The sequence below is a fragment of the Eubalaena glacialis genome, chromosome 11 (assembly GCF_028564815.1).
Source record: "Eubalaena glacialis isolate mEubGla1 chromosome 11, mEubGla1.1.hap2.+ XY, whole genome shotgun sequence".
In the NCBI taxonomy this organism is placed as follows: Eukaryota; Metazoa; Chordata; class Mammalia; order Artiodactyla; family Balaenidae; genus Eubalaena; species Eubalaena glacialis.
Window position 1 is genome coordinate 47999171 of NC_083726.1, and position 15904 is coordinate 48015074.

The 15904-nt window shown below is 40.0% G+C and overlaps 1 protein-coding gene across 2 annotated transcripts in view; it reads left to right on the forward strand.

The window, feature by feature from the left end:
• Positions 1–6410, forward strand: part of PTPRB (protein tyrosine phosphatase receptor type B) — a 113314-nt gene extending 106904 nt beyond the window's left edge. Inside the window, exons 33-34 of one of the 2 annotated variants that reach the window (XM_061206321.1) lie at positions 2877–2997; positions 4927–6410. In XM_061206321.1, the coding sequence (XP_061062304.1) occupies positions 2877–2997; positions 4927–4949 (144 nt within the window). In that variant the 3' untranslated portion in view covers positions 4950–6410. The remainder of the gene's footprint in view (positions 1–2876; positions 2998–4926) is intronic. The other variant, XM_061206322.1, reaches the window with a different exon arrangement.
• The last annotated feature ends 9494 nt before the right edge of the window (positions 6411–15904 follow it).

Consider the following 15904-nt stretch of genomic DNA (forward strand, 5'->3'; position numbering starts at 1 on the left):
AATTCACAACAAGAAAAAAAAGAAAGTGGGAAGCACATTAACAATCTGAAGGTTTTAGTAGTAATCATTTTCAAAGGGGTATTCTGTTGGGAAAAGAAGAATTTATATTTAAGACAAGGCAAATTAATGAATTTTAACTGGTTTCAAAGCCCAGGGTGGATCATTGTTGAAGAATTTATTAATAAGGCGTAGCATAGAGGTACAAGAGCTCATTCACAGCCAAACTCTAAGTTCTCAAACTCATTTAATATCCTAGTAGAATTGAAAATATGAATTATGCTTTGGATGGGAGAAAACAGGGAAGTGTCAGTCTATAATTTGGTAGATTGTTTTCAAGATGACAAAAATGATTGCCTATACTGAAAACCATTTTCGGGAGAGTACCCTTCTTGAATTTTCAAGATCACGGTGTCATAAAACACTCATAACAAGTGAGCTCAGTCTGTGAGCAGAAATGCAGAGAATAGTTATTAATATTAACACAGGCCTCACTTATGATTGATTGGTTTCTTTGAAATATCCTAATCTAATGATTATACCAGACCTATATGATGAGGTCCCATGAGTAGATGACCATGCAACCAGGGGCAATGCCTAGTGCCAACACATAAAAATAAATACTTGTCCACTTTTAAAGATCATTGATGATGTAAGATTTTATAGTCTCCCTTTGTGTCTCAAACCTTGAAAATACTCTAAAGCTGACCACATGGATCACCTTAAATATAGGGTCTAGTAATGTTTTTCAATATCCATCTAATTGACAGCAATACAAAGTCTAATACAAACCATTAATAGTCAAAAGATGTTAGCTGTAGAAGAGACCTTGCTCTCCTTGTTTTACAGATGGGGAAACTGAGATCCCCATCTAGACCAGCTGGTGGCAGACTGCGAGCCCAGGGTCCCTCATCTGAGCAGTGCTGTGTCACTGAGAGAGCCCAAGGCTGAGCACTAAGGTTACACAGACATTCATTCCCTTATTAGACAGCTCGGTTGGTAGTAAGGAAGGGGGCCCAATGCACAAGTTTGGCCGCCTATGGCTGAGCTTCTGTTGTCAGTGGAGGTCTTTGTGGTGTCCTTTTGGTCACCAAAACACTGACTCTTCTATACTTGTTTCTATTTCAAAGGAGTTAGTTTCTAAACCACAGACAAGACGCACCATGCTCCTGCACCCAAATGGTAACTTAGGTCAACAACAACCAGACCCATATCACTATGCCCTGGTAAATGGGTCATACAGACATTCAGAGGAGACAGAAATTGCTTTTCCAATCTAGGAGAGTCTGATAAGGCTTCAAAGCGACACAAAATTTGTCACTTTCTCACACAAACACATAATTATATTTAAATTCTGCTTACAATACTTGCTTCAAAAATTCAGGATAGACTTGTTTTCATACAGGTCGAAATGAAAGTGTGCTGAATTAGTCCATGACTCTTTTTATGAAAATAACTCTGATATGTGACCAGATTTCATAGCTTAAAATTTGGCTGAAATTTAGTTTTGTCTTGTTCTTTATAACTCATTTTAAACATTACCTCTGGTTAACTCTTCGCTCAAATTCTGACCCAAGGAAAGGTGTCGAGGCAGCTTAGAAATTTGAACTAAAAGAATTCTCATCTCTTGAAGCAGAGCCATCATCGGCAGACCATGCATAAAAATATTTTAAAATATCATTCTATTTGTAAAGAATTTAAGCATTTCCTAAAATAAAGGAAAGCTGCACAAAGGAGAACACAACCTTCTCCAAAGGGACAGCAAAAAAAAAAAAAAAAAGTAGCTTCCAGATAGCTGACAGGTGGGTCTATCCTCACTGTGTAAGCCTCTGTGGTTTTCTGCAGTCAGCCAACATGTTTGAGATTCTTCCATGAGTCAGACTCAGATGCTGAGAGAACCAAGATATACACACCTATTGTATACACCTCCTTTTTCTCACCATACTCCCCCACAAAAAGGGAATGAAATAGCACAGTATGCAGTGAAATGATTTTCTCATTCAACAATGCAACGAAATTAGGTTTCATCTAAGAAAACTGGTGTAGTGAAAAAGACATGAAGTTTGGGCTCACACACCCAGGATTAAATCCTAGGGTCCCATTTCTCAGCTATGTGACCTTGGAGAAGTTACTTAACTTCTCTGAGTCTCCACTCATATGGATGATTATATCTACTATACGAGGTTGTCAAAATAATCAAATGTGATAATTTATGTAAAATGCATTGCACAGTGTTTGGCATTCATTTGTATATTTAATAACTATTTGTGGAGGACCTACTATGGCCAGACATAGTTGTAGGCCCTCACAGAACATACTCTAAATACACACGTACAGAAAAAAAGATGAATAAACACCACCTCTCTGCCCATTATCATTATTGTATCCTCTGTGGTAATAGAAAGCAGTCACTCTTCTACATACTAGAGACCGTCAGTGAAGGGATGATCAAGAAATTTGCTAACCATATAGAATCCCATTACTGTTGAGGTTTGGTGAGAGTCCCTTGTCTTTCTTTTTTTTTTTAATTAATTAATTTTATTTTATTTACTTTTGGCTACATTGGGTCTTCGTTGCTGCACACGGGCTTTCTCTAGTTGTGGTGAGCGGGGGCTACTCTTCGTTGCAGTGTGCGGGCTTCACATTGCGGTGGCTTCTCTTGTTACGGAGCACTGGCTCTAGGCATGCAGGCTCAGTAGTTGTGGCGCACGGGCTTAGTTGCTCTGCGGCATGTGGGATCTTCCCGGACCAGGGCTCGAACCCATGTACCCTGCATTGGCAGGCGGATTCTTAACCACTGCGCCACCAGGGAAGCCCCCCTTGTCTTTCTTATGCTTGAAAATTTACCTTCATCTGACATGTCTTCTGCTTTTTCATAGTGTCAGTATGTATACCTACATCAGTGTGTAAGAGATGTTCTCAGAGCAAGGAAGCTACGGAGTGAACAAGAAAACCCCTTGTTTCCAATCTACGAAAATGTGAATCCAGAGTATCACAGAGGTAGGAACTTACTTCACTAATTTATGAGTTTACTTATCGAAATACAGTGGATCTGGAAACCATTAAAAACCTCAAGCTTTTCCAACGTGCACTGCGCATCTCTTCTTCTACCCAAAGGCTTGAGGGAAAGGCCCTCACAAAGTGGCAACAGGAAGAGAGGCAGAGTGGGGAGGAGAGCCCCCATAGTGGAGCACAGATTTCACGTGGTATCTCTTCCTAGGCCTGGGGTGCCCTCTACTCAGGACTTGGCTTAACATTTCTAAGGGATAAGGCTCACTGCTAAGGAGGATGCTTTGAAATAGCAACTGGGAGTTCAAATTGTAAAATCCCTTTGGAGAAGAACTTGGCCACGTGTATCAAGGTCCTTAATATGTTCTTTTCACCCAGTATTTCTACTGCCACCCTAAGTACTCCAAAAGCTTTATGCATGAAGCTTTTCATAGTTTAAGGTCTGAGTGAAAAAATCTAAATGTTTAACAGTGGAGGACTAAGTACACCACAGTGCATTCACTGAGTAGAACATGATGCAGTCATTAAGAATGATATTTTTAAGGATATTATAATAGTATAGATATTCTCATAAATAAGTAAGAAAAGAAGAACGTAAAACAAACAAAAACAACACATAAGGGGGAAAAAAAGACTGGAAAGAAATATACCACAATACTAAAATAAATTTCTCTGAGCAGTAAAATAATACATGATTTTTCTTCCATTTTATGTTTTTTCTAAATTTCCTAGAACAAGCATGTAACATTTTTTAAATGACAAATTCAATAGAAAAAAATGTATAAACTTTGTAAGGCACTGCTTTGATCAGACAATAGTTAATTGACACGTGAAGGGTCTGCCTTTTCCTACTCAGGACCATCATTAAGATCTAATTTATCACATTGGCTAATTGCAAATTTGAAGTTACATTGTATTAGTTATTTATTACCAGCTAACAAATTACCCCAAAACTTAGCAGCTTACCTCTATATTTATTATCTCATAGTTTCTGTAGATCAGGAATTTGGGAGGGGCTTAGCTGAGTGGTTCTGGCCCGGGGTCTCTCATGAGGTTGCAGTCAAGACATTGGCCAGGGCTACAGTCATCTGAAGGCTTGACCGGGGCTGGAGTGCTCACTTCAAGATGTTTACTCATGTAGCTGTTGTCATAAGTTTCAGTTTCTTGCCACACGGACTAATATTCACCTATAGATTTTTTTGGGGGTGGGGGGACAAACATTATTTTAGAGCTCTTTTATCACCATTTCTAAATGCTCTTCAGTTTTATTTAGTTCTCTGCACCCTCTATACCCACCCACCTAGCCAGTATGTTAAATAGTTAATAACCTGTAAAGCACCCATACATAAGAGGGCTGCTACTTAAGGGAGTTCTTTGTAAATCAGATAATCCTTTTGTTTTGTAAATAATTACCCCCTAATTTATCTGTATAGTAAACTGAGGTTTTTGCATGGCAGATTCTTTAAGAAGCTCCAGGATGGAGGGGGGCTCTGGAGGATCTTGGAGGTTCCTTTGTATTGTTTTGACTTGTTTAAGAGTCTTTTTTTAGTGTGATCTTGGGTGCTCCTGAAAGAAGCTAACTATGGCATGGTTAGCTTCAGGCATCTGAAAATTAGGATTCAGGAACTAGCTCTGAAACTAACTAGCATTCACAAGCCGTGTAACCCTGAGTGAATTTCTGTGCCTCTCTGGGTCTGTGGGCTCATCTGTAAAACCAGAGGGGATAGACTGGAATCAGTAGTCCTTTCCAATTCTAGTAATCTATGGTTCTGAATGCAATGACCTGGGATGGTCTCATCCTAAACCATATTGAGTTTCCGTCGTTTCTGCGAGTCTTTGCCATTTGTCATTTTCATAAACAGAACAGACAACTGTGACACACCCTGCTACAGCCTCTAATTCTGGTGTCCTTCCTTTCAGATGCGGGTTATTCAAGGCATTGAGAATGCACCCGGAGATCTTCTGGATCAAAACTATTCACTGTGTGATTTCTTTTTAAAAACTTGCTTCATGCCCTACAGAGGTGCCAGCTATTTCTGTTGATACTATGTATAATTTATTAATCTGGAGAATTTTAAAGAATTTATGTAATTTAAAGGTAACAGATATTATTGTACATAGTTGTATTTTGTAGTTCCTTCTGTAAATATGTATTTTTTCATAATGTTTAATATTAAGCTTTATATAATACTATTTTTCCACACTAAAGTGTTCATGGCTTGTTCTACATAAACTAATTCAACCTGTATCACAGGATGACTGGTAAAATGTGTACGCAGATGCTTGCTGTGGTGGGGCCGTGGTTTTTACCAGTTTTAATGCTTACTGGACAGGATAAAGGGCAGGGCTGGAGAGAGCAGGGAGTACAGCGGGCTTGGCTGCATTGCTGTCCCATGAATCTTAGGATCCAAAGATGATCCAAATGCGATTTGGACAAATATAACAATCAAAAGAAAGGACTTGGGGAGATGGGATTAAGCAGCACCAAAGGTTAAATCGGTGGTTGTGCCTCAGGTGGTTAGTCTCTCCCCTTTCTCCTGCCAGACGTTCAAGCCAACGTGGTCAGCTCAGGGGCCACGTAACTTGCCGAGCAAGTCCAGGCTGCAGGGCTGAGGGTTCAGAGAGAGAACGACCCAAACAGAAGTGATGAATTCCTCATATCGAGAAGCTTGCCACCTGCCCTCCTGACTGGAAACCTAGTCAACATGCAAAGTGCCATCCATAGTGATGGGAAACTGTTTCACTGCATCCACAGTGTGCTGTGCAAACACGCATCCCACACTGGGATGTGTGTGTTGCCCAAGGGACACACGCTCGTCTTTGTCTCATTTCTTGGGGGCTGCATTCCTGGAAAAGTCAAAATTGCACCAGTCATACTTGGTTTTCCCATTAAAGGAATATTGAGGCGGCATATTATACTCCTGATCAAAGGGCCTAACATCAATATCTATAGAAATGTCCTCAAACATCATATATCGTTAATTTGAAAAACACAAAAACAAAAATTCAGTGGTGCTTAGTATAAAATTTTCCAAAAGCCTTTTTTAGTAAATCACTGAGGTCAAAATATAAGGTAGACACCTTCAGTTGCATTTAATATAAAAAGCACTACATACTTTACCAAGTTGATCTTCAGTGTGTGTGCCTATTTTGACTATAACAAATTTCAGTGAGTCAGAAAGTGGGCATTGCCCTCCCCAAGGTCCAGTTCCGAGGGTCTTCCTGGAGGAAATTTGAAAGGCATCTGCACGGTTGTCCTCATGGCTACCTGAGAGATGAGTTGGGAATGTTTGCCTTTTTCTCACTACAAATTTCTCTGAAATAAACTTAAGAATTAGAAATCAAGGTTGTTGATCTCACAGCTTCATTTGCAGAAAGAGTACATTTCTTGTCAAAATGTATATTTTTGCTACATACTATAGAGTCCCATAAGTAATATAATGGGTGTCATTGGCATAGTAATGGAAAATCATTAAATATTCCTCAAAGAGTTATTTATAGTTAAGTGAAGCTCCACCCAAACTGGAACAATTTCCAGGGCTCTTTGAAGTTTATGGAAACAGGAAAAAACTTAATAAGAATGAATGCGAAGAGGATTCCAAGTTTTCACAGTATCATTGTGCTCAGTGCCCTTGTGAAATGACAGTGTTAGGCTCTGACCCTGTTTCGGGAAACCAGGTGGCTCCTCTAGAAATGAAAAGGAACAACATACATGTGAGTGTGGCAGCGGTACCACCGGGGAGAAAATAAAGGTCGGAGATTTATGAGATGTGGTGTCTATTAGGAATAACTTTCCCTGTATTAATGAGAAAAAGCAAGAAATTTTAAAAAACAGAATTATAAGCTAACGTTGCTGGGCACAAAGCACATTCAAACATGGAAAGAAATTAATTTTTGGCTCTTCATCTATTCAGAAAAGTTTTAGTGCCTGCAACTTGCTAGGCACTGTCCTAGAAACTACACATTTCTACTTAATAAAGAGAAAGCATCACAGTAATAATGCTGGGGTTATTGTTACTATTTTCAGTTAAGCCTGAAAAAGGGCCTCAGTGAGGCAGTGAAGTTACCGAGCACCAGGGCAGCGGCAGCCTTCCGCGGACCACACACTGGCAAGCACTGACGCTGCTTCTCTAGCAAATCGCTGGACCGAAAAGAGAAATTAGTTGCACAAATCAAGAATTCAAACTGTAAAAAACCTACACGTCTGTAACAGTAAATGCCCTGGCATATCTGGGGTGGAGTCAGAGTCATAAAAATGGACGTGACAAGGGAAAACTGTATGTTCTTTTAGTCTAATGCAGGACATATTTATTCCTACCCTCCACCTGTCTAATTTTAAATCTCCTTAGCAACAAATATTTCACTATCTTCCCTCCCACCACCACCAAAGACTAAATACATAATCTAGTTGATCTATTTATTAAATTTAGGAGGAGGAAAAAAAGGTTTCCTTGACATTCAGCTCAACTGGATGTATTTTAATTTAATTCCATCATGTGTTATGTCTTGGTAAACACTCCGTTTCCTGTCACGGTGGGCATTCTGGCAGTGCACCTGTGCGGTACACTTTAATCATCAAGCCTTCAAAGTGTTATTGAGCTATCAAATCTCGGAAGGATCCCGTCTTGCATCTTAATAATTATTTATACAAGTTCTTTATAATTAACTCCTTTAATCTCTACTCATTAAATCAATTTCGTATTATTCTGTTTTCTCTGGATAGCAGCCAGTTTTTCAGCTCTTGAATCAGATTTTTCTAAGGCTCATCTTCCTGTCTGGCTCTGCACATACTTGTCCTAAATAATTCACCAGCCCTTAACACTTCTGAGTCCCTCTTTTTCACTACTCTTCCCCTTCTCCCTTTTGAATGTGTTTGCTTTCCTAGTAGAAGGTGATTTTATTTTCTGTTCATCTTATCTCCTCATACCCATTGGTATTTCATAGTCTTTTCAGGCTCCACATGATAGAAGAGATGATGATGATTTCACTTTTAAACACTAAAATGGCCACAGCACACAGCATATTGGGGGCAGTTTTATTTGGGAGGGTCTTTAATTAATTTTATTACATCTTGGAAGAAAGCCCAACATGACATGTGAAAATAATATGAAACCACTAAGCAGATGTCCAGCAATATAAAATTAGACTTCACATGTTGTACTTCACACTCTGATTCTCTTAGTGTCTCAGGATCTAGGTTCTTGTATTTAAACACTCTCCTTATTCTTGCAAGAAAGCTATCCGCCGTATATATACTAAATTCTCATTCACTTAGCTTTCTGCGTCTCTACGGTTGGAATCCTGGAATCATAAACCTGCCAGATCTGGATGACAGTGAGTGATAGAATCTGAGCCCCAACTCTGGGGTGCTCTAGAGTTTTAGTTCACACATGTGAGCCAGGCCAAACCTGCCCTGGTGGGAAAAAGAAATAGGTAATAAGCTGCTTGTTTGAGGTAGCAGTTCAAGGACTTTCCAGGTTCCATTTCACTGAAGAAATGAAAGTAATTGATCATCCAAGACACAGTGGCAAGCAGGAATGGCTGATCCTCCCGAAGTGGCTGTGAGCAAGGATTCAATAGTACCTCATTTCTGAAGAGACAGAGTGGAAAAGGCTGTTATCAGCCCAAATGTGCTGTTAAGGTTCTGAGTATTTTTAACCTGAGATTTCAAATCATACCAAGTATTCAAAGATTGTTTCACATCAAGGGAAAAAAATCTATAAACCATGACTGCAGAAAATGAGTGAAATGATGTAAAGAAGGAAAAATATTTGAAAAGGGGGCTCTAAGCAGACACCATCAGGAAGAGGAAATGCCATCCCTTCTGTGTGTCCAGACTGTTCTTTGGAGACGTCATATGCTTCTATTAGGGCGTATTATCCTTTGGGGGGGTTCACTTTGACTATGCTGGCCAGATGATTTAGCTGATTAAGCAATTGAATTGATTCATTTAGTTTTGTGAATTGACCAGGTGTTTGGAGAAATTGAGTTTGGAATTCTGAACACACTACCTTAGATTCTTGTAGTGGATGATGCCTTTGAAAATGTTTGGCCATTTTAGTTAAAATGCAGGGTAACATTTAATGCAGCCATGATAATAGCAAAAATCTGTTCTGTTCTAAAAATGTTTCTAGCAATGGAAATATTTCTGACTAAAAGAATACTCTTGACTTATAGGGAGGCTCCCTAGGAATAAATGTATGCAACAAAAATGAGGCATTTTATTTTTTTAAAGGTTGTCTATATAGTTGCATTCATGAAATAAGAAAATTGTTGGTGAATGCTCTTAAAATAAAGGTTTATGTAATGGAAATAAAAAGATCTATTAACAGATTTACCAAAGATTATTTTTATAACCTATATGCCAATGTACATGATCTTATGTAAGATACTAAAATAAGTTGAAAATGGTGAATAAAATCAGACAAATGTAACATGTTCCTTCTAGAATATTCACAAGAGAGTTTAGTTACGGCTGCTTTCTGCCTTAAGTAATTTCTTTTAAGAAAAACTATCTTCATCCTAAGAGCAAGCTTTTTGTTATGTTTGAGATGTTGTGTTCTCATAGCTGAGTGAGCAGGTAAGCATCCCAACAAGAAAGGAGCATATGCAACTGTGGCTTTAGGAGTATGTCGTAGAGTTGGGTGATGTTCCCCTGTGAGCTACTGGGAGAGTCTACAGTGGCCTTCGTGAAATCTCCTAACCTCAGCCACACAAACAACCAGGTGCACCAATGTTCTTACCTGAAGAGTCCTTAATCTCTGGTTTCCCAGGTGGGACCCATCAGGCTTATGAACTCTGCGATGACAAGAACCAAGTCTTTAAACTCTTTTCTACTCCTACCTTATAGAAATTAGTGCACAGCTCATAGACATTCAACATATACTTTTTTTGTGTGGAAATTGCTCCTGGCCCAATACTTTGTTTTTTTAAATTTTGTTTTGTTTTAACATCTTTATTGGAGTATAATTGCTTTACAATGGTGTGTTAGTTTCTGCTTTATAACAAAGTGAATCAGCTATACATATACATATATCCCCATATCTCCTCCCTCTTGCTTCTCCCTTCCACCCTCCCTATCCCACCCCTGTAAGTGGTCACAAAGCACCGAGCTGATCTCCCTGTGCTATGCGGCTGCTTCCCACTAGCTAGCTATTTTACATTTGGTAGTGTATATATGTCCACCTGGCCCAATACTTTGGATGTTAGGTAGTCAATATCTAATAACGTTATCGTCCATGGAGGCTCTTCTGGCTGTTCCTTGATTTGTGTGAAGCTTAAATAAATAATGTAAATACATCTAGCAACTGAGCTTATTATGTTTTATAATAGAGCACTTTTATGTTTTTGATATCATGTATTCTTTCTCTACAAATCTGGTTATTTTAAATGGCAGTAGATGATTCTGTGCTTTTCTTATGGTAGTACCTCCCTACAATATTGTGTCTCTAACCAACTCTATTTGAAGAAAGCACTTCCTTAGTCTTTCTATTTAAGTTATGTATTTGCTTAATATATTTTCATATTTGTAACAGTGGTCAAAAAAATCTATATAGTGTCTTACACACCTTCTCACTAGTACAGGAATAAAACTGCTGTTTGTTGAAGGAAAGTGTTCTGTCTTCTATTTGCCTGTTTCTCATTTCTCAATTTCTATCATCTGTCTGCTCAGGAAAAAGGTCAGAAGTGACTGCTTCTAAATGAGAAAAATCTTCTGGGACGTCATCATGAAGAACATGGTTGTCTTAACCTTTGTTCCTGTGAGTGCTGAGTTGGTTGTCTAGGGCATCACGTACATATAATAGACTCTCTAGTTGACTGTCTCCAACTAAATTCTTGGTTTCAGTTCTTTAGTTCATTAGTAACCAAAATGTCATCTATCACCAACAGTGCTGGTGTATTCTCAGAGGCGCTGCCACAGCTGGATCCCCTGAGCCCTTCAGAGGCACTTCACATATAAGCGGGTGGTGTGACATTTAGTTAAGAGCTGCTGTGTCTATTTCCAGAATTATTATTTTGTCTTTTTGACTTTTTCATATTTAAGTTGAAAAATCAGTGTCCTTCACAACTCCAGTATTTCATTTTTCTACAACTTACTTACAGAAATCTTTATTTTTTAAAAATGCGCAATAGATTTACATGTAAAACCATTAAATCAAAGCCATCCTTTTTTTGAAAAACAGTTTCTGGATTCAGATTAAGTTAGCAAAATAATTTGCCCTATGAGGCTTGACCCTTTTTTTTTTCCAGAGTAGCTGTTTGTTTGATGGAATTTACTCTTAAAGAAAAAGAGAACCTTATGATATGAACTAATCACTTAGTAACTCTGCTGATACATCCTCCACAATCATAAAATGTTAGAGCTGGAAGGGCCACCTTAGGGATGGACAGTGATGGAAACCAAGACCTAAGTTTAAAATGACACAGCAAAGTAGGATAGTGCTAGAATTGAAGCTTGTTTTCCTCTTACTTGTGGGGGAGGACCTGTCTACACGTAAATAGAGACAAAGAAGAAAGCTTCTCAGATCCAGTGGATGCAGCAGCCATCTCCAACACTGAGACAGAACCTTCAGTGGAACTTTCAACATTTTGTGTGATTATTCCTTTCATTTTTTGCATGTCATATGTCTGGAGACATCCATTTGCTAAACAAGTCTCAGACTGTCAATTTAGAGTCATACTTTAGCAAAAGTCGTCACAATCTTAAAGCTGAAATAGTATAGAACAGAAAAGGAGAAAACATGATTTTTTAACATAATACTATTATAAAACATTTTTATTAAGGCTAATTAAATCAAAACACCTTAAACCCAGAAGAGGTTCTACCACTAGATTTTGAAAGAATTGGCAAGGCTTTTAATGTTGCCAATAAAAGGAGCATTCATAATAGACGTGTAAAAATTAACTGGTAAAATTCAAGCTTGAGTAACAGAGAAAACCGTGCAGGGATGGTTCTGTGTAGGAGTTAACATTCACCAAAGGCCATGCTCACTAAAATATCTCCCTAACCCAGTATCTCCCATGGAAATTTGTACTATTATTTTAGAGAACTGTTGATCTAAGTAAAGCTTGCCTTTTTTTCTGGGGTTTCTTGTAATGATGCAAGAACCTTTGTGTAAAGTGTCTTAATATTAAATTACTTTTCTCTTTGCTTTTGGAGCTCTTGATCCCAGGAAGAAACTTGGCATCTATTTCAGTCTTTAAGAAAGAACCAGCAATGAAATATGTTTCCTGTCTCTGCTACCCTGCTGCAAGCTGTTGGTGGCTAAGCAGTTTCTGTGTCTTACGGCTTGCAGAGGAGCTAAGGTTAAAAACAAGAACAAAAATCAGAACCAAAAAGCTGACAATACAACTATAGAAACAAAGGGCATTAAAAATGGAAAAGTTCAGAAGTCTGGGAACATTCCTAAATCTAACCTCAATCAGAAAATACCATTGGTAAGAGATATAAACTAAATGTTCAAGCCATATTTCATTCCTAAAGAACTTTCCAGTGAACCCTGACCCAGTCTTCACTCAAGTAGATGTTCCTTCCCGACTCATGACAGATGGCTGGGGAAGGAAACAACTGTCTACCTGCAAAGGATAACACATCAGCAATAAATAAAGGCAAACCAGGACACAAGAGAAATATAATGAATGATCCCGCTTTGGTGGAAAAATATGAGGAAGAAGGCAAAGAGGGAGTAAAATTAAAGGTGAGAGCTAGAATCTGAAGGCGCTATTGGGAGTCTTAGACCCCTTGCAGTAGCAGAGGATTTTCTCATTTAAGAGGAAGACACTCCAGACTTCCCTGGTGGCGCAGTGGTTAAGAATCTGCCTGCCAATGCAGGGGACATGGGTTCGATCCCTGGGCTGGGAAGATCCCACATGCCATGGAGCAACTAAGCTCATGCGCCACAACTACTGAGCCTGCGCTCTAGAGCCCGCGAGCCACAACAACTGAAGCCCGGGCGCCTAGAGCCCGTGTTCTGCAACAAGAGAAGCCACCGCAATGAGAAGCCCGTGCACCGCAAGGAAGAGTAGCCCCTGCTCGCCGCAACTAGAGAAAGCCCACACGCAAAAACAAAGACCCAACGCAGCCAAAAATAAATAAACAAATAAATATTTAAAAAAAAAAAAAAAAAGAGGAAGACACTCCAAGTCCTGTTTAAAGTGCTACAGAAGGGGACTGCATGTTTAATCTCTAGGATGGTCACTAATAGTTTGACTCAAGGCTATTATCTTATTGAGTGCCTTCACCTGCCATATACTACTGATTAGTGAATGTTTCTACTTTATAGATAAGAAAGTAGAGGCACAGAGAAGACCAGGATATTGCCCAAAATTTAACAGAAGAGTAGGAATAATAGTTAATGCATGTTACGTGCTAACTATAGTATCATCTAATTTAACTTTTCACACAGCCTAGTTCTTAGACTTATATTGGAGACAAGGAAACTGAAGTTTAAAGAAACAAAGTAATTTGCCCAAGGCCATACAGTGCCAGAGCTCAGTTTCCAATCTGAGTCCTTCTGACTTCAAAATGTGGCCTCTTAACCTTTATGCCAGAGTATCCCAAAGTTTGGTCCCCAAATGGGACCTGATTAGAAATGCAAATTCTCAGACTGACACCCTCACAATCCTGTTGAATCTGAAACTCTGGGGATGAAGCCCAGGAATGTGTATTTAACAAGCCCCCATGTGATCGGATGCCTGCTTTTCTGCGTGGAGCCTCTCTGCTTTGCAGTTTCTTGTCAGCCACATCTAATTCTTTGAGAAGAAACTCTGTCGAACCCCGTATGACAAAGAGGAATAGTAGTGTGTAATATTTTTGACCCCAAGTGCATAATAAGCACTTAATAAATGTTAGCAACTATTATTATTATGTTCCAGGTAGCACTCTGTACAGCCTTACCCGTGTTATATCATTTAATTCTTGCAAAACTAAATAAGGCAGGGCCTATAATTATTCCCATTCTACAGAAGAAGAAACTGAGGCACAGAGGGAAAGTATCTGGCCCTAGGTCACAGAGCTGGCAAATGTCATAGAGCTCCAAATGTCATAGCCTTACTTTGAACATGGACATAGTAATTCTGTAGTCTGTGTTCTTAACCACTTCCTCCTATACCACAGGTTGGAGAAAAGGTTGATTAATCTCCATAGCTTGAATTAAATTCAACTTTGAGCTTTCAGTTCAGCTTTGCAGACTCATTTATGTGCTGCAAATCACTTCCCTCCAGCCTGACCCTGTTCACTTTTGCTAAAAGGTCCATGAATCCATTAGCCTTGATGTTTATGTCCCTCCCAGCATTGTGGACTGAACATGATAGCAGAGTCATCTACTCTAAATGCAATCCCATCTGTTCCCTCTGGGGCCCAGGAACATGCTGGTAAACAATTCTCAGGATGACAGTCAATCCTTAGGGGAAAGGGACAGTGGTTGTCCCGAGCAGAAGTGGCATGTCAACACAGAATGGGAGACACAAAGAAAGGGAAGTCACCACAGAGAGGAATCCCCAAATAAGGTGGAAGAAATGGGCCCTAAAAGGCAGCTTCCAACTCTCAGAGATTCTAACAACTAGAGGCTACGAAGGTCAGGCCCAGATGACTGCTGAACCAGCGGGGAAAGGAGAGGAACAGGGACGGGCCTCTGCAACACTGTTTAGAGCAAGCAAGACAAAGAAAGCAAGCATGACTTAGGCTGTGAAGAGTGAGACAGAATGAAGGACAGGGAGGTCAGGACCTCAAAGGTACCACTGCCACTCTGTCCCCCAAGCCCTAGCCATGAACAAGGAATCTGGGATGGAACGCTCACTCATCACTTCCACTTGGGTAAAGGTAGCACCAATCCACCAGACAGAGGTCCAGCAGGAAACAGATGGCATACTCAAAAGGGTATGAGCAGAGCTCAGCAAAGGGACCAATGACCAAGAAGTGGGCCGTCTTCCTGGATCCACTGGGATTTCCCTGGACCCACCACCTCTGAGCAGCTTCCCAGGGCCTCAGCACTCAAGGCTGTGCACACACTTGGCTGGACAGCTTGCCACAGGATTGGGGGTAGAGCAGTATATTTAGGCCCACTTAAAAGCTGTGTGACTCTATTAAGTTTCAAGGACCAGCTGTCGTTTCCATCCACATCTCCAAACAGGAAGTCATCAGCAGTTTCTGTATGTGTTGCTGTTTCTATTAACCTTCTAGATAGCCGGCCCTTCTCTAGATCACCGTCTGCCTGGGTTCACTTCTCATCATCTCAGCAAATGCAGGGGTCCTCTGTATGGTCCCTGTGCCTCTGTCTGGCACTCCAGTCCCTCCCCTGCGCCCCCCCCCCCCGCCCCCGCCACACTGCCACCCAAGTGATTGATCTAAAATACGAAACTGACCATGGTCCTCCTGAAATTGACGAGTGGCTCCCAATTATACACAAGATGCAGTCCAGGCTCCTTGGTGGCCATAGAAAGCCTTTGATGAATTGGCCTGTGCATTCCTCCCCAGCTGTAGCTGAAGCCACTCCTCTCCCTGCAATTTATGCTTCACTGTCTCAAACCCTTGTGGTTTCTAGGGTATATGCTGCTGTTCTGTACATTTTTGCTTTGGTATATTCCTTTTTCTCCCCCCTGAAATATTTCTCACCTCTTCTCTGATACCCAGGACCCAGCACAGGGGGCAGGAAGGTCATTAGCCCAGGCTTCACCCTCACAAAGGGGCACAAACATAGCCCTTTGATTTATATACAAATAAAGTTAAATGTAGAGTCACAGAGATGCAGACAGGAATGAGAAATGAAGACAAGCTTCATATAACTTTCAACTCGGGCTCATTATTAGATCAATTTGCCTATAATGTTTTATAAAGAAATATTTTTAAAGAAATCCTTTCATTATTTTGTGAATTAAGCAATTTTTATAACCCTCTTCA